Source organism: Aquarana catesbeiana, linkage group LG03, assembly GCF_042186555.1.
Source record: "Aquarana catesbeiana isolate 2022-GZ linkage group LG03, ASM4218655v1, whole genome shotgun sequence".
Taxonomy (NCBI): Eukaryota; Metazoa; Chordata; class Amphibia; order Anura; family Ranidae; genus Aquarana; species Aquarana catesbeiana.
In genome coordinates this window covers 377,518,673-377,538,145 of record NC_133326.1, presented here as the reverse complement: position 1 = coordinate 377,538,145, position 19,473 = coordinate 377,518,673, and the positions used below count along the sequence as shown (strand labels likewise).

The 19,473-nt window shown below is 42.7% G+C and overlaps 1 protein-coding gene across 1 annotated transcript in view; it reads left to right on the top strand.

Annotated features, from left to right (window-relative positions):
- The window catches only part of RNF14 (ring finger protein 14), an 87,004-nt gene extending 69,330 nt beyond the window's left edge, over positions 1 to 17,674 (top strand). The window contains exons 8-9 of the mRNA XM_073620653.1: positions 1,698 to 1,828; positions 14,278 to 17,674. Coding sequence (XP_073476754.1) covers positions 1,698 to 1,828; positions 14,278 to 14,332 — 186 coding nt within the window. The 3' untranslated portion in view covers positions 14,333 to 17,674. The remainder of the gene's footprint in view (positions 1 to 1,697; positions 1,829 to 14,277) is intronic.
- Positions 17,675 to 19,473: the final 1,799 nt, after the last annotated feature.

Below are 19,473 nucleotides of genomic sequence, written 5' to 3'. Positions count from 1 at the left end.
AGATATGCAATTAGCAGACCTTCAGCTGTTGCAGAACTACAAGTCCCATGAGTCATAGCAAGACTCATGGGACTTGAGCATGACACCCAGAGGTAGAGACATGATGGGACTTGTAGTTTTGCAACAGCTGGAGGTCCGCTAATTGCATATCCCTGCTTTAAAGTGTAACTAAATGCAAAACTTTTTTTTTTTTTTTCTAGTTTTGGACAGAGTGGAGAGGGATTAGAACCTCTGTCACTTTCTATTGCTGTCTGTGCTTCAGTTAGGGAAGTTTACCCTTTCTATTTGTCCTGTTCACCAATATAACCGAAAGTGAAAGTAAAAGAAAGTCCAACATTTTGGGTTGACATAAAAACACTAAAAGAACACTAATAGAGGAGAAATCTTCCAGTGGGGGTGTTTCGTCACATTTTTGGCGACCCATCACACTTGGTTAGCCGCTGGAGTGCGCATGCGCTCCGCCGCCATATGCGTTCCAAAACGTATAAAACGTTTGTCACTTTTAACGCTTGAAACAAAGTTTCAAAAGTGTTGGAACGCATATGGAGGCAGCTCGCATGCGCGCTCCAGTGGGTAGCCAGATGTAATGGGTCGCCATATGTGACGAAACAGGGGCACAAGTTCTGGTGACACACTGGGATTCCCTCACTTTGGAGGGATTTCTACTCCCTGATTTGGCTATGGGACACAAAGTGAAATCTGCCCAATGGGACACAGATGGCAAAAAAAAACTGAAGGGGAGTGTTAAGCCTCCCTTACTCTACTCTATTCAAAATTTAAAAAAAGAAACATTTTTCCTTTTAGTTACACTTTACTCTTTAGAGTGAACTTTAGTTCACTCTAAAGGTAAAACATTTTTTTACCTTAATGCATTCCCTGCATTAAGGTAAAAAAACGTTAAAAAACTTGCTGTGCTCCCCCACCTCCCTATATACTTATCCAAGTCCTTAATTGATCCAGTGCTATGCAGGGCTGCAATTCTTCCCTCCCCTTCTACTTACAGTGACCTAGGCTTCTGCTGCTGTCAATCAAATGTTGTGAGGAGGGAGCAGAGGGCCAAGCCATGCTGTGTGTGTGTCTATAGGCGCACACAGCCCGGCGCGGGATGGAGCCCACACGTCTGCCCCCATAGCAAGGGGCTTGCTATGGTGGCAGACACAGAAGAGGAGGAGCCAAGATTGCCAGTGTGGACACCAGAAGAGGAAGTTCAGGGTCGCTCTGTGCATGTGTCTTAAGGAACACTTAAAGCACTCACTGAGCTTCTTAAGGAAATTACAGTTCTGACCTCATGTTTTCCCCTGTTGTCATTGCTGAACCAGTAGGGCTGACCTCCCCCACCTATTATAGCCAGGCTGTGACAAGCATTTTTAGTAAAGTTTACTGTTCTTTGTATGGGTGTCTTCTAAATTTCTGAATGGTTATGTGATACAAATCCAGGTCAACATTCTGGAGAAGGTTGCAGACATTTTCACACATCTGTGGCTGCCTATGCTTATATATTTTTCTTACAATTTTACGCTGTCTTCTTGAACAGCAATATACAGTATCTAGCTTGGGTAATGGTCATATGTGAGCGACTCCATCTTTCTAATGTGGCCTTATTGCAAGTAGACTCATAGTGTATGGTTATATTTTAGGTAATTTTGTGTGTTTGTCCAAGATGACGAAGTGTAATATGTGTTTATTTTTTCCTACAGAAAATTGATGGGTGCAACAAAATGACATGCACTGGGTGTAAACAATACTTCTGCTGGCTGTGTATGAACATGTTGTCCAGAGGAACTCCATACGACCACTTTAATAACCCTTCTTCAGGCTGTTTTAATCTGTATGTATATATCTTCAGTTTAAGTTGCTTGGGAATAATATACAATGCTAGTAGTTTTTTTTCCCTACCATGTCTAAATGTTAACTGCACACCAGACTTAAAGAGGAATTGAACTCTAGAAGTTGTGCCCAATAAAGGAAAAGCAAAGGGCTAGTCACTAGTATTGTCTTTCTCCCTGCAGTTGATCTTTATCCATTACTGAATTGCATGTCTTGTTCTGTACTGTATGTATGTGGGGCGGCCATTCTGGTAGAGGCATGGCTTTGCTTCCTCCAGTTAGAGCCTTAAGCAAGCACAACAGTGAGCAGCACTGTAGTTACATCACCAAATCTCACGCCATATTTTGTGAAACTAGCAGTCAAAGATAGCAGCATATTAATATCACACTATAGATATACAGCTACGAGGCTGTGGACACAGAAGTACCTATTTTGTCTGGAGGAATTCTGGACAAAGTGAACGTTTTTCGGTTTACTGCTTAGGCACAACTAACATTTCTATAAAATCCCCTACCCATAGTAAATCTTCGTTTTTGAGCTCAGTTTTAATTTCAAGTTTGTCTAAAGCGGGGTGGATATAAATCGATGAATCTTTAAAAAAAAATCAGAAATATCAGATTTTTTTGATTTTTATCAAATTTATTTTAATAACATGCTTTTGGAGTAAAAATCTATCCAAAGATAGTTTTCTATTTAAGATACATTAATAGTTTAGTTTATTCAGCATGAAATGGAGCTTAGTTATGTAGCATGAGGCTGTATATTCTGCAATATTTCCATTTTTGATAAACTTATTCAGAGAATCCAAGCTCTGCAAGCTGAAATGACATGCACTGCATTGATGCATTCACACAATGTCACAGTAACCATGAGATAAATCAAAGTTCATGAAAATTCTTTTATTCCATTTTCACTAAAGAGTACACTTTGTGCACATAAATACTGTATAATAACTTTTTTTTTGGTAATCTATAAAAGATGAGTTTGTGTCAAGTAAAAAGATACCAAATATGTCAAGCCTCAAAATTGCATGAAAGCAGGACACTATGGCATGCAAAATTGTCCATAGGCAAGGCTTTAAAAGCTTTTACAGCTCATCAGTTTAGAGTTAAAAGTGATTGCTGGCCCTAGAATTATTGCTCTCACTCTGGCATGACAGGCGATACCTAACAATGGCCGTTTGATTGCGATTTTGCACCCAAATTGCTAATTTGTGCTTGTATGTGCGTGAGGTTTTTTTTTTTTTAATTAGTTTTATTAATTGATCAGCCTATTCCCTGGCCGTAGAAGCTGAGATTTGGCAGCTCTATACCTGAAAGTGCTCAAATCGGAACTCTTCCAGGTTCATACTTCAAATAAGAAATCAACAAATTAATGATTTCTTATTTCCCACTGCTTTCAACTCTGACACAGCCCATGATGTTCCTGAGGGACAGGTAACCGATGATGTTCCTGAGGGACAGGTAAGCCCAGGACACATGACATGGGGGGGGGGGGGGAGTCAGACAGCAGGTACCCCACAATGTAGAAATGTTTGGAAGGCTGTAAAGAATCCCTTCTAATACATAGCTGGCAGAGAAAAGGTGAACAATCTTCTGGCTGAGAGTTTGTTTACACACCGGTTTAATGTTTAGGTCAGCAGCAGCCACAGGGTCAAAACAGGCCTAAATCAATAAACCATTTTTCTTTCTCATCCATTGAGAATCTTTAACCAGGTTATACTGCAAAAAACAGTCACTTCCAGCGCTAATAGGTCTTCCAAGGTGTGGAGTAACAGATGTCAGATAAAATGGTGGTGTGAAAGGTATATATGGTATCTCAGAACTAGGTGAATGCTGCCTTGATCAGATGGGGTAATCCAAAAGGAACTACAAGAAACACAGAAATGGAAGGCGCGCACACCTAGTGCATTACCAGAGATAATTTAATAAGAAATGTTTGTATAAAAGTGGGTACTCTCAAAAGGCCATAAACACAGTGCATGGACATGCACAGAACACGGGGTACAGCTTCGTAGATACTGGTATCCCCAAGGAGTCTGGATGCTTCAGCTAAGTAGTCGAGTCTATCTTGTATGACAAGACTATCCCCCTTATCTGCCTGTCTAATGATCACTTCATACAAGATAGACTTGACTACTTAGCTGAAGCATCCAGACTCCTTGGGGACACCAGTGCCTACAAAGCTGTACCCTGTGTTCTGTGCATGTCCATGCACTGTGTTTATGGCCTTTTGTCAGTTGCATTTTGTGAGTACCCACTTTTATACAAAAATTTCTTATTATTAAATTATCTCCAGAAATGCACTAGGTGTGCACGCATTTCTGTTTTTCTTGTAGTTCCTTTCGGATTACCCCATCTGAGGAAGGCAGCATCCACCTAGTTTTGGGATACCATATAAACCTTTCAAACCACCATTTTATCTAACATCTGTTACTCCACACCTTGGAAGACCTATTAGCGCTAAAGGGGCTGTGTTTTTGTATCTTTACTGTTTGGGGACATCTAGCAGCTCAAGGTTTCCTGGTCTGGTAAACAGTCCTAGTGTGCATTTTTTGTACAATCAGTTGTAATTTTGATCGCATTTTCGAACTGCAACTTATTTATCTATTTGTTCATATTGGTTAAACCTGTGGAAGAAAGACTCATCAGGAGAGACTTTCTGGCCAAAGGTTTCAGCAATTGTGTAGATTCACTTGAAAATCCTAATACCTTAGTGACCATTTCAATGGAGAACAATGAGTCTGGCACAGTGCCCCTTACTAGAGACAAGCAACTTGAAGAAAACATGATTTCTAAATTCTATGCATTGAAGCAATTGCTTGAAAATGAAATGTCACAGTGGTGGTATATTGTGCCTTTACGCAAATACTTGGATGTTAAAAGAGCACCCAGAGGTCTTAGATTGACCAAAAGGTGCAGTTTTTTGGATGATGACCTTAGGGATCAGTGGTATGAGCACTCCAGGGACTGCAGTAGAAAATGGATGAGCCTCATCATTTCCCAACGTGAGAGGAAACGTTGCCCACATTTGTTCTGAGATTGAGGCTGCCAAAGACAAGCTCAATCCCTTTACTTATTTGGCTGCATTTTCTTTATGGGATGATCGTATCAATGACCAAATCATCGAATTTGTGGTCGACCTCAGTAGTAAGAAGTCCGGGCAAATTCAAAAGGGATAGGGAAGATTTTTTGCAGGGTCATGAACATTGGCGGAAAAGAACAAGACAACCAGGGGCCCCGGATAGGCCATCATGTCACGATAGGCCACCAAGCCCTAATAATGGTCCAGGTTCTGCCACCCCCAGGGGTTGCCCCCAGCAGCAATATAGAGGCGTCATCCATTCACACTCTAGGAACAGACCTCCACCAAATAGTTCCCAATATCCTCCTGCTCACTCATCTACCTGTGGTCTTGGACCGGCACCCACCAGGTGTTCCAATGGGTCGCAGTGGCCTATAGTAAGTTTAAAACCTCAGCATCTGGTTGGAGCGATGCATCCGGTGGCTGACTGAAAAATGGGGGGACTCAGAAGAAAGGCAGTGAGCCAGGTCCATCTAACATAATGCCTACAACAGTGCCTTTATTATTTTTCAATCCATCAGTCTCCCAATGGTGTCACCTTTGCTGAGGCAATGGAGAAACCCCATTTGAGGGCTCCAGCGTTGTAGGGGGTAGTACAGAAATGGTATTGTCCACTAATCACCCTGAATGTACACCACCCAGTGGCCCGGTACCTATCCATCCATATGATCAACCCATTTCTGCAAACTCCTCTTTACCCTTTCCCCTTCTTTTTTATTGAAGGGTACACCCACAGGGCGGGGGTCAATCGGAGAAAAAGGTCGGTAGAAAAACTAGACGAGGCAAGCGTGGAGGAAAGAAAACCAAAAAAAGGAAAGAAATAAGATCCAGCTATGATACCATAAAAATCTTTCATTTCTCCTCCGTAACTTTTAGTGAATCAGAACTTGGGTTACTATGTAAAGGCCTTAACTTTGCCCCGCCCAATCCCCTGGACCTGTTTGAGTTATTTATAGATTTAACTAGATTTACACGCAACCTTACCCTCAAACTTTTTTTTTTTTCTATCAAAAAGCATAGGAAGGAGCCTGGAAATACCACTTATTCCACTGTAACTCCAGAGCATATCAGCATTGACCATGACTATGAGACATTGCATAAGCTAGAGGAATTGTGCTCTGAAGGAGCTCAGTGTACTGACTTGTCGGCAGCTGAAATTCCATCCAGTTATGCCAGTTTGGCTCCCATGGCTCATACTCATTTCAGGCCAAGATCTGTTTTCTATCCCTACTGGGCCAAAGGCAAGTACATTCCTACCTTTTATGACGTGGTTTTCTCTGAATTGGTACAATTTTGTCATGGGGCCAAAAAGGATTATTCTTCCTCCATGTCTTTGTCTGATAAAAGAGTTTTGCACTTTTTAAAGAACAATGATGAAGTGATCATTACACAGGCAGATAAGGGGGGTAGTCTTGTCATACAAGATAGACTTGACTACTTAGCTGAAGCATCCAGACTCCTTGGGGATACCAGTATCTATGAAGCTGTACCCCGTGTTCTGTGCTTGACCATGCACTGTGTTTATGGCCTTTTGACAGTTGCATTTTATGAGTGCCCACTTTTATACAAAAATGTCTTATTAAATTATCTCTGGTAATGCACTAGGTGTGCGTGCCTTCCATTTCTGTTTTTCTTGCAGGTTATACTGCAGCCTACAGGAGGATTGGACACTGGCAAACAAAATTGTTGGCCAAACCAGGATAACCCCTCCTACTTCCAGAATGTCTGTTTTTTGCTAGTGTCCTAGGAGGATTTTCTTTTCCTGAGCTCTGTCTTGTGAAAGACTAACCTGTTTTTATCCTAGCATTTTTTCTATTCTGGGTTTTCTTTTTCTCAATCCAGACTCCTCTTTACAAAGCTGTTGGAGTGTTCTCTTTTGTAGCAGTTATCTGGAGCAGTTTGGCCCCATTTACATAGAACACAGAGCTACCTCATTTGCCTGAGTCATGGGGCGCCATTATTCCTGGTTTCCCATTGTCACACGGAAGGGATCATTGCTGTGGGACTGAGCACTGATGTCATCTGCTGGGTGGAGTGTCACACTTCATGCTCTTTCCTGCCATACAGAGTGAAGAAGGAGCATCTCCCCACTGCTGCTATTGTTTTCAAATAGTTACATAAAAATTTGATCTTCGTTTGCAGCCTGGAGTCAAGTTGACCTATGCTCTTAAAGTCTATTCTCTCCTTGAATTTTTCTTTAGCTCCGTGGGGTGTGGTTGGATCCTATGCCCTTTTTTTTTAAAATGGTCATGGAAGATTTTGTGATACAAATCGCCCAGTTTGCTGACTTTGAATGCAGTGGCCACAAGTATACCCCCACGCCTGTACCTGATTTGCCCACAGCCCTAGTGGATTCTATTCTATTGGCAGCAGTGACTCTTGACTGATGAGCTTGCCCTTCGAGGAGTTAGTCTACAGCTGTTACTCTGAAATTAATAGAGACCATTTTGACTCCTAATGGCAAGAGCACCCATCTTCCTCAGTGGATAAAGCCAAATAAATGCTAAATGTCCCTTTTCGGGGGCGTGTCTAAGATGGCTCAGGGAGCGGACATATAATCGTGCAGCTCTGCTGACCGGCCTATGAATCCTACAGTTGGATAGGTGCAGGAGTGAAATTCGGTGTCTCTCTCTCTTCTTAACACCGTGGGTCTGGTGGGTATGCGCAGGGGTCGCAGCACTGGTTCTGTTTGCCTGTACAAAGGCTCTAATAAGAAACCTGAAGTGAAGTGAACCTCCTCTGCCATTACAACCAGCATCATGGCTTCGCAGACGGGGGAGAGAGGGCACTGCGGCTGAGGACTTAGCAGACTACCAAGCTTTCATGCAGGCAATTAATGCCTGTCATGCTACAGTGACTGAAAAGATGGATCATGTCTATTTGGAGCTGGGCTATATCCACAGGGATATGGATACCTTTCGGGGATGCTTGACAGAGGCGGAGCAGTGGATCTTGGTGACAGAGGATGCGCAGAGGGATCATTCAGGGGACATACATACCCTCAAGGTAAAGGTGAAGCATCTTGAATCCTGTGCAGAGGATGCCGAAAATCACAATCGGCGTAAAACAACCTGCGCATCCTGGGCTTACCAGAGGTGTCAGAGGGTGCAAACTCTACAATTTTTACTGAGAATCTCCTGCGATAGCTTCTGCTTAATGCTCAATTTTCCTCCCACTTTGCTGTGAAACAAGCTCATCACATCCCACCCAACAGGGGACCCCCCTGGGGCATCTACTTATACATTTATTTTTAAGTTGCTGAACTTTCATGATCAAGATATGGTACTTAAGGAGGCCCGGACCTCTGGAGAGCTGCGATACGAGAATGCTAAACTTATGGTGTTTCCAGACTCAGAGACCCAGCACCTCAGGAAGACCTTTGATAATGTTTGCTCCCGGCTGCGAGACAAAAACATTAAGTACAGTATGCTATTCCCAGCAAGGCTCAGAGTCCAAGATGGTGGGCAAGTGAGGTTCTTCACCTTGCCGGTGGAAGCAGCCAATTGGTTGCATACGGTTCGAAGAGCTTGAAAAGGTTCCGGTCATTTTCCTGTAACTTTGTGATTATCAACGCCCGGATGTCTTCTGTCTGTCCCCCTGCCAGCTGAGGGATCTCTTTTCGACACTGGGTAAAGTACATTATGAGGTTCTTGCTTTTTGGAGCTGGACCCTCTCTTCCCTCTATACACCCCCCTTTTTTTTTGACAGACCTCTGAGACACTCGGATACACTGATAACTTCTTTGTTTGTAACAATACCTGTTCCTTCAAGCCTTCTACCCCCAGTAATGCTGAGTGACCTGCACCTTATTTGGATTACTGGATGTGCCTTTTTAAAGACTCCTTATCCTTTTTGTTTTGTTTTAAGTTTGTCTTTTCTCATTTTGGCAACGGACCCTTTGCCTCTTGAGCACATTGCTCCAGAGGGGTGAAGTTTCACCATGAACAGTTTGGGGATTTGGGCCTCCCTCAGTTTTAAGGGGGTTGGCGGGGAGTGGGGAAATCTTTCTGGCATTTTGGACTTTTGTGTTACCTGTTTTTATTGTTTTTCTTGAAAATGCACATTTCAGCTGATGCTTTGATGCACAATGTATTATTGGTATTAAGGTTTGGGCGCTGCCGCTCCATCTGCGTACGTAAGTACACTGAGCTCATAGGCAATAATTCTTATCTCTTGCTTTTATGGCTAATTTGAACATAGTATCATAGTATCATGGAACAAACGGCTGGTGTTGGCGCTTCAATCATCCCGGCACCATGGTTGTTACGGTGTCAGATTGATTGAAGCGCATTATTTCTATAATTACATTGTAATATAAAATAAAATAGTTCAACTCACCATAATGCAGAATCAGTGGGAGCCCTGAGTGTGTCACTTGTCACGTCACCTGCCACACATTACGAATTGTCACTTGCCACGTCGCCTGCCACACCTTATGGATTGTCACTTGCCACGTCACCTGCCACACCTTGTGGCTTGTCACTTGCCACACCTTGCGGATTGTCACTTGCCTGCCACCAGATGCAGATTGTCACTTGCCATGTCACCTGCCACACCTTGAGGATTGCCACGTCACCTGCCACACTTGCGGCTTGTCACTTGCCTGCTAAAGTAGTGTTTTGGTTGTCTCTTGCTGTGCTGTGTCTTGCTGCCTGCACAGTGAGGACGGAAGTTACTACAGGGATGCAGGGCTGGCGGTGAGAGATGATCTCATCTCTCTGCTCCCCCGCCCCTGGCTAACTGATTGGCCAGCTGCCACACTCACTCTCACCTGCCAACACACTGAGCCACCTGGCAGCGCGGCCCTCCCACAAACCGGTCCGCCCGCTATCTCACTCGCCCGCGGAGCCGCCCGCTATCTCATTTTTCTCGGGCTGGCAATTGCCCCATTGCCCCCCCCCTGGATCCGCCCCTGACCCAGATGGACAGTACGTGCTGGTACATGCTGTGATTGTTGACCTGGAGTCTACCACTGTACAAATTAACTTATGAGAGCAGAAATTGTCTCAAGAAGTTTGACAAGGTCTGGTCCACCTGGATTGATGCTCATGGACTTGCGTATACACCAAGATCCTGGCCCCCCAGTATTATCCCTACAGTGCTTTGTTGGTATTCCTCTTATAGGATACTTATATGACTTGTTAAGGGAACAGTCAGTGAGAGCTCTGTTGGACAACATGTATCTGACTGTTCAGATGTTAACAGCAGTTCAGGTGGTCCTGAAGCTTTTAGAAATCATTGCTGGAACTGACATATTGCTAGGAGTATCTGTTTCTAGACCTGAACATATTTCAAACCAGAAAGCTCCTTCTCCAAGGGAAACTTGAGCCTCTCCTATCTATAACTCTTGGTTCAACCTATCCAGTCCAGAAGCTGTCTGACTTTGCATGGGGTCTTGGGCCTGATGGGAGCCTCCTTCCAGCCCGTTCCTTTTGCCTATTTCCTCCCCATATATCTGCAACACAGAATTCTGACTTTGTGAGACAAATCTAAGATTTTGCCAAGGACATCCCTGGCTGAGTAGCTCAGATATCCAATTCTGAAGTTGGGAAAGTTCACCCTTCCTGTTTTTTTGGAAGATCCTCACAATGAACACCAGCCTATTGGGCTGCAAAGAAGTCCTGTGATAATAGGAGGAATCTTGTCTCCTGATAAACATCCTGGAGCATTGGCAATTGGCTTTCTCTGCAGCATTGGACCATCCTACTGGAGGGTTATCTAAGGGATTGCTGTAGAAAGAGACGTAGTTCAGTTCATTTTGTGAGCGTAATTTCAAGTTCCAACCTTGTCAGCCATGTACGTTCCAGAGGCAGACAGTTGGCAGGCAGATTTCCTCAACTGGACCCAGGTGAGTGGCCCCTACACCTGGAGGTGTTCGAGGTGGGGGATGCCAGATGTGTACCTCCTGGCCTCCAGGCTCAGCAACAAACTAGATAGATAGGTTTGTATCCAGGCACAGGGATCCTCTAGCAGAAGCAGTAGATGCTCTAGTGTCTCCATGGGATCAGTACATCCTGATCTATGCATTTTCTCCCCTAAAACTTCTTCCTCGGCTGCCCTGTAGGATCAGGATGGAGGGCATTGTGGTGATCCTTATTGTTCCAAATTGGCACAAGCTGAGGGGGCAAGACTCCTGGCAGATGCTCTGTGGACACTGGCATATTATCGGGATCATCTGTCTCTAGGGCTGATTTGTGCTACTTGGTTGTTGATTTTATATGTGTGGCTGTTGAAGTCCAGGTTCTGAATTCTATTGGAACTGTCCTCCTCTATGTCATGGGTTTCCTCATGGCAATATATGTTTTTGATTATTGTCTCAAAATATGTATTACTAAACTTTTTAGATGGGCTATTGAACCATACCAGCACCTCCAGGATCAACATCTGGGTAAGCCATACATGGCTTTAACAGTTACCAAAGGTAACTGTGATGTGGAACGACCACGCAGGGACAGTGGAGCAGAAACTGATACACTGTCAATGGTCACAGGCCCAAGTGTGTGGATTGCTTGAGATAGCAGTGATATGTTTCCAGAACTCCAGTGTAGGAACGGACCGTTTTTTGTGGCAAGTATATTGCCAACAGGAGGGACTGAAGAACAAGAGGAAACAGCCATTTTAGGTATAAATAAATTATATATAATACATATCATTCAAGCTTATGGTCTCAAGGATCAGGTTCCATCCTTTCCTGCTTAGGCGCACTCTACTAGAGCTGTGCAACCAACTGTCTCCCAGATTTGCAGGGCTGCCACCCTGTCTTCTGTTTGCATGTTCTCTAAGTTTTTTCCAGCTGGATGTTTTGGCCACATCTGATGCCAGCTCCAGTTCTATAGGCAGATTTTTGAGCTGCAGGCAGTCACCAGTTTTCTGCTGTTTCCTTGGGCCTGCTAGGGCTTGTTTACATGAGCAGTATTCTCTAAAAAGCGATCTGCAGTGGATCAATTTTCAGGTAGGTTTAGGAGCAGTGGCTGCCAATACTGCTTCCTCTCAAATGCCTGTTTTTTTAAAACATTTTTTTGCAGCCAAATGGGCATTTTGAATGGGAATATAGTGCTGCTGTTTGGCTCACAATTGCGGTGTGGCCCTATTCACTTGAAGAGGTCATATTTGACGGTTGTATTGCTGCCAAACACGACCTGTTGTAATAATGATGCCACAGTTCAGACGATGACCATGTTAACTTGTGGCTGAACAGTAAGGAGGCAATAAAAAAGTGGCTCAACTACCTATTTTTACTTCCCCCAGGCACCGCCCATGTAAACAAGGCCTCAGTGTTTCTTTGCTGTGTTTCCCACCCCTCATTTGGACTGCTTTTGCATGTCCCAAAGGTTAAAGACTTCCTGTGCAACTCAATGGACAAGAAAGCACAAAAGGATTTTTGTACTTACCGTTAAATTCCTTTTCCCAAGTCCATTGGGAGACACATGTCCCACCACTCTGTGTTTATGATCATACTCTTGCTATTGCTTTGCTACAAACCTGAGGCATGCTGGTTGTAGGAGGGCTTATCCTGGGCTGATCTACAGTTTGCAAGTGTTCAATCCCCATTTGGCAGCTGTATAATCCAAAGGTTAAACACTTTGTGTCCCTCAATAGACTCAAAGAAAATAATTTTACAGTAAGTATAAAAATCCTTTTTTTTTTTAAACATACATCACAGGAAAAAAGACAAGAATATCTGCTCAGGCATAACCCCTCCAAGCTCATCTAAGCCTCAGTTTTTAGCTAGTGTCTTTAGGTAATGCTTTCTCTGAAGATCTCGATTGTGTACTCTGTTACCATGATTTCTATCTTGTTCCTTACACCCCTTCTAGAGCAAAGATAGGCTTTATCTAGGTCTGTTGCTACCACCAGCTGGCCTAGAGGAACCGGACTCTGCATACAAGAGCAGGGACAGTGTGCAATGTCTGTGGGGTGGATCCTGTGGGCAGAGATCTCCAGTGTACAGTGTATCTGGTGACCTTGCTGGCAGATGGCTATACAGGTTCAGGCTAGTGATCTCCCTGAAGGGAAGTAAAGTCCCAGAAGGCCCTGCGCCTCTATAATGAGAGAAGACTGGGTCTGCTGTCCCTGTGTCAGTTCCTTGGGCAATGTTTCCTTGTATTAAGGCATTTCCAGACAGTTTTAAAGGATTGACATATTGTAGTGGTGGAGTGCACATGCATAATTATGTCCCTTTTTGAGGGAGAATGCAGCATTGGGGGAAATTCCTCAGGATGAGGAAGAGGTGGAAGCTGTGGAATCCCCTGTAGACCTAGAAGGGGAGTGCTGCTCAGTACAGGGACCAAACCTCAGTAAGAATGCTTAGTTGTTTATAAGACCAGATCTATTTATGTTTTTCACAGTTAAATGATGACTGACACGTGTATAATATAGAATGGGGACATGTGAGGTACTGGGAATATTATTACCCCTATTGTGAACTGGTTAGTGATTGATGAGATTTAGTCGGTAACAAAAGCATAGAGGGTAGTTATGTTTGTAGGCATTATATATGTAGGTACAGTGCAAGTTTCTCATTGTGGGAAGATAGTCATTTGGCTCCTTAGCAATAGGTAATATACATCGAACAACAATAGTAGGAATGAAACTGGGACTAAACTTTGTTCCTTTGCAGTCAGTGTCCACTACCAGTTTGTATTTGCAGCCTGTATCCACCTCTTCTCAAATCTTTCTCTCGTCACTAAACTTTGGTCACTCATCACCCTTTGGCCAGCATAGACAGACTCATCTTTTGAATTCAAACTATCATCCACATACTAGATAAATATAAACTACCCTGGATGTATTTTAAAATGATTAAACTTGGATGTTCTGGGTAAAGCATTTTTAAGATGCTTGCTGACAGTTCTGAGGCTTAAAAAGAGAATTGTGTGATCTGAAAAAAAAAAAACACTCGTACCTATATAACTGCCAACCTGCAGTTGTGTCCTGGCGGCTCTACACTGAGAACTGAGCAATCAAAGATCGCTGTTCACTCACTTCTCGGGTCCACTCTAAGCACAGAGTGGTAAGTGTCAGTCACCACTCTCTGCTTTGCCCCTCCAGCGCTCACTTGAGGATGGGGAGGGGGCAGGAGTGGCTGGCTCAGGCTCTCATCAGCGCACTGAGAGGCTGAGCCAGCTGCCAGCCCAGACATCTGGATGGATCTGGCTGAGTGGGCCAAAGTGCACTTCTCTGATCCCCAGGAGAAGTACAGCCAAAAGAGCTTTGGCCATACTTCTCCTTTTAGCTGAGTACACTATCTGTATTAGTGTAGCATCATTGCAGAGTGGTATCCAACTTAGACTGTAATTCAAACCTACTAATGTCAAAGTCTGAATAATGGAAGATGATAACTGATTACTTCTATGTATATTTCAGCTTGTTTCGTGGAGTTAACATGGATCAGGATTTTTTTGACGAACAAGAAGACTGACGTGCAGGAGATTCAACCAAAAAGTCACTTTATTTGCACAGAAAAGAATGTAGCTCATATATATTATTTTCACATGAATAAAAATGTTATTATAATGGTCCGAATTAGTCTAAAGAAAAAAAAAAAACACTGGAATAATCTGATAAATGTAGAAGTTTTCCTTTGTCTTAAAAATGTGTCCTGATGACTTTAGAAGATTTTGGCCTTTTTTTTCAAAACAAAGTTAACCAATGGCAGACAGTCAGAATTATGTATTTAATGTTCTAAATCAAGGATTAAAAGTGATATTGGTTGCACTTAAAGGAAAGACAAGCAAACAAAAAATCATTAAACACCACACTTTATTGTTGCAAGTGTCTGAATAAAAATACTGTTTTGCCAACAGAATTCACTTTCCCTTTCATATTTCTTTTGCCAATAGTAAACTTTAGGGGATGAGCTTACAGGGCAATGCATTTCTCCTTTACTGCCTTTTGATTGCAAAAGTCTAAAAGAATGGAAAGTATACATATAGTCCTCATCCCTCATATGAAGCTAAAGTACAGACATTATACTTTTTCACTTTGTTTGCCTCTGCCTGTCAACAGTGTTAATTTTGTCGACTAAAACATTTTAGCCGACTAACTTAATGCCATTTTAGTCGACTAAAACAATTGACATGACTAAAATACGACTAAAACTAAAATGCCATTTTAGTCAAAAGACTAAAGTGGGACTCAAAATAAAATGCCATTTTAGTCAAAAGACTAATGCCCTGTACACACGGTCGGACATTGATCGGACATTCCGACAACAAAATCCATGGATTTTTTCCGACGGATGTTGGCTCAAACTTGTCTTGCATACACACAGTCACACAAAGTTATCGGAAAATCCGATCGTTCTGAACGCGGTGACGTAAAACATGTACGTCGGGACTATAAACGGGGCAGTAGCCAATAGCTTTCATCTCTTGATTTATTCTGAGCATGCGTGGCACTTTGTGCGTCGGATTTGTGTACACACGATCGGAATTTCTGACAACGGATTTTGTTGTCAGAAAATTTTATAGCAAGGTCTCAAACTTTGTGTGTCGGAAATTCCGATGAAAAATGTGTGATGGAACCCACACACGGTTGGAATTTCCGACAACAAGAACCTATCACACATTTTCCGTCGGAAAATCCAACCGTGTGTAAGGGGCATTAGACTAAAACTAAATTGAAATTTAACATCAAAATGAACACTGGTCTGTAGTATGTTCATACCTCAATACCATAACTAATAACATATTAGATTTTTCACACCAGCAGTATATAACGAGTTTGGAAATTGTAGAGAAATGCTTAAATAATGCATTACAATTTAACTCCATTAGATTTTAGATGCCTAAAATGAGTTTGTTGACTAAAATGTACTGGAGATTTAGTCAACTAAATACGACTAAAACAATTGCAGAAGACTAAAATTGGACTAAAACTAAAATGCCATTTTAGTCCTAAGACTAACGAAACGAAATCGAAATTTGCTGCCAAAATTAACACTGCCTGTCAAGTGCCTTTTCAATGTAAAAAAAAGCCTTTTACAATTGAATTTGGCTTTGTCATACTGGTGCAGATTGTTTTGTAGTTTCTCCTTCTTGAGAAATCTTGTTTCTGCCCTGGTTTTTACTATTTATATTACTAAAGCATATCAGTAATAATCATCGTGCTCTTACCCTACTACTAAATTAGGGATGGAAAGCAAGTCATTTTGTCAGTATAGAGCCCAATGTGGGAATTGTGTGACTTCTATAATAGCACATTTTTGTTAAATGCAGCTGCCGCTTAGGCAAACCTGTTAATATCAAACCTATACTGACATTGGGGGTTATTTACTAAAGGCAAATCCACTTTGCACTATAAGTGCAAAGTGCACTTGGAAGTGCAGTCGCTGTAGATCCGAGGGGGACATGCAAGGAAAATAAAAAAAACAGCATTTTAGCTTGCACATGATTGGATAATAAAATCAGCAGAGCTTCCCCTCATTTCAGATCTACCCCTCAGATCTACAGGGACTGCACTTCCAAGTGCAATTTCAAGTGTAGTTTGCACTTGTAGTGCAAAGTGGATTTGCCTTTTGTAAATAACCCCCACTGTCTCTATAATATCAGCAGCAGAGGTGCCCAGGTCTATACAGGCTGTGAAAATTGCCAAGTGCAGAAGATGCTGTGGCAGTGTACAGTGCATCCACGCTGCATCTATCGTGTATGTACAGGGTATTTTTTATAAGTAGAGGGGAATCTGCCATATCTTGAAGTGAAAATATAACTAAATTTTAAATGTAATTCTGAGCTATGCTTTGCCACAGCTCTGCCACCCTACAAACCTATAGGAGCATCGTTACTGATAGCTTAGGCACTTTCATTGTTTTGTGGTGCAGCGTGAGATTACTGTATATATTTTCAGCTACTGACATATTTGAATCTACATATCATTTTCACTTTCTGTTTTGCCTGAAGCTAACCTCTGTTTTCAAGTTGTTCATCACATGCCCCGTTCAACAGGTAAACAGACTGAGAGGTTTTACTCACCTCTTCAGTTTGAGCCCATTCATACAGGGGCAACTTTGGATCCGACTTCAAGTCGCCCCAAGTCGCGCTACATGAAAAAAATCAATGTAAGTGAATGGATCCGTCTTAATGCACACTACTGCAGTCACTCTGACTTCAGAAAAGGTTCCTGTACTACTTCAATCCGACTAAAAGGCGACTTGTACCCATTGATTTCAATGGAAGTTGCCTCCAAGTCTGATCACTGTTCATACTGAGGCAACTTTACAGGAAGCAGAAAGGAAACAGAAAGTAATTTACTCCACTAAACAGCCAGCCCCCTCTTTCTCACACACAGCTGATAAGCTCTGATTGGCCACTTGTAAAGTTCCCTGTCCTGGAGGTGACTTCAAGTTGTGTTGTAAGTTGCCCCAAGTCGTGTTGTGATTCATACTCAAGTCGTGTTTCCTCCCAAAGTCATGCTGGAAGTCGTGTTGCCCCTGTGTGAATGGGCTCTTTAGCTTCTTTTGTATTTGCTTTCCTCAACATTATTGATCTGCAACTCAATAAAACAGAATGGGTGAAGAAACGCTTGTTTTTTAGTTTTCTAGTTAGTTCCACATTATGCTGTCAACTGTAAATTTTCCTTTTGTTGAAAACCATCAGCCCTTCAGAAAATGTAACATTTTGTCACTTGATGTTAGGCTGCAAAAGGAATCAAAATGATCTAGATGGTTTCGGGATGGGTTAGGTGTCTGGTATAAAGAAAAAAGATCCTATATTTCCGTTGTTTCTTCCTAACCAAGGCAAAATAAAACTACTTTTAAAACAAACTCATAGTGGTATGTTCTCAATTCTTTTATCCACATCTAAATAAATGCATAGCTCTTTGTGGTAAGGAATCAGGATTACACTATTTATTTGGAAATGTTTGGCTATGAAGCAGGCTACATAAGAAGGGAGGCTGTATATGTGATTTTAAAGCCCAGCAGACGATCAGGTAAGTAACATGGTTTCTCCCCTCCCATAAACAAAATAAGAGCTATTAACTCTTGCAGTGTAGGCACAGCACTGCAAGGGATGATTTTTTCTTTGTCCAGGGCTGGGCTTTACAGTGACCAGGCAACATATTGCTTTACATTTTGCAGAAATATGCATGCCTGAATTGCTAAAGAACACATGTTCACGTCTCTAGCTGGTTACCCTAGCAGGCTGTGGTGAATTCCCTACATGGCAAATTACATGTCTATGCACTGAAAATGCTGTGTACAATGAGCTGTGATGCAGGTAAATAGCAATGCCTCATTCTGTACAGCATTTTGCTGCCAGGTAGTATGCAGCAAGTGCCCCCCCCCCCCCCCCAGTCCAAATTGAGGTGAATACACTTACTGTAAAGTGTGTACATGAGCCCGCCACTATGATCTGATGGAATTTACCTGACTTTAGTAGAAAAAAAAGTGTGAAATGCAGAAATAATTACATTTGAAAATTTTCTACCTCATATAAATAACAAAAGGGCACAATAAATGCAGTTGCAATTAAACTATAAGCATATCTCAAGGCAAAAAAAAAAAATACATATTTAGTTCAGCTCTAAGATGGATGGCATTTACCCATGTTTTATCCTTTTTATTTACGCTGTAAGTACAGAAAAAAAAATGATGTGCTAAAAATGAAGTTTGCTCCACCTTCCTTTTTTAACAAGACAACAAAGCTCTACAAAAGGGTTATCAGTCCTACCTACTCCATTTTTGATGCATTACAAAATAACACAGGCCTCTCCTCATCTCCATAACTCCCCTTGTGCACAGGAAATTATCACCACACAAGATTTCTGGCAAAATCAAGTGGTATTTCATGGAGAGGGAGCATTAGCGGTTTTAAATATTGTACGCGTTTCAGCCTCCTAATGCAAGGTGCAACCCTTGCACCTGCACAGCCTTAGATTACCCAGCCCTGTTATGCATGTGCGCACCATTTTTCTTCATCTTGCTGTACTACGTACAGTCAGCAACACTGCTCACAGCTCCCACAGACACCACAGTAATCCTTGGACAATCCTGAGTTTCAGTAGCCCACAGTGCCTAACACACAAAGCTTCACTCTTCCATGTCTGTAGCAGGGAAGGCTGTGAGTTCCCCTTTAGGGACACCTAACACCGCACATGACAGATCATAGATACAAAGAAAAGGGGTAAGAGGGCCTTGCCAGCTCAGACTCTGCTATAGACCTGGGAGAGGGGTGTCGGGTCACCTGAGGCCATTGGGGCCAGGAGTGCACCGCTAAGATAGTGGACCCTATGGCTGACTGTTGTGGATGGAACTCTGGGTGGTTCAGGAAAGTAGGTCCACTATAGCACCAACACGGATCCCACTGGGAGCTAGAGCATAAGATTCCTCAGGGCACAGAGTCTAAGAGCCAGCAGGTATTCACCAGAGCCTCTAGTGGTGAGGATGGACTGCGCTGCAACTGGCTCCAGGTCACAGCCCCCAGGGTCTCCCAGCTCACGGTTGACTACAGGAGGACAGAAAGGAAGCAGCAGCCCAGGACAACAAGGGGTAGGAGATAAACCAAAGGTCTATCTCTATCTATTAGACAAAGAACAAGTCAAAGGTCAGGGTAAGAAGCAGGC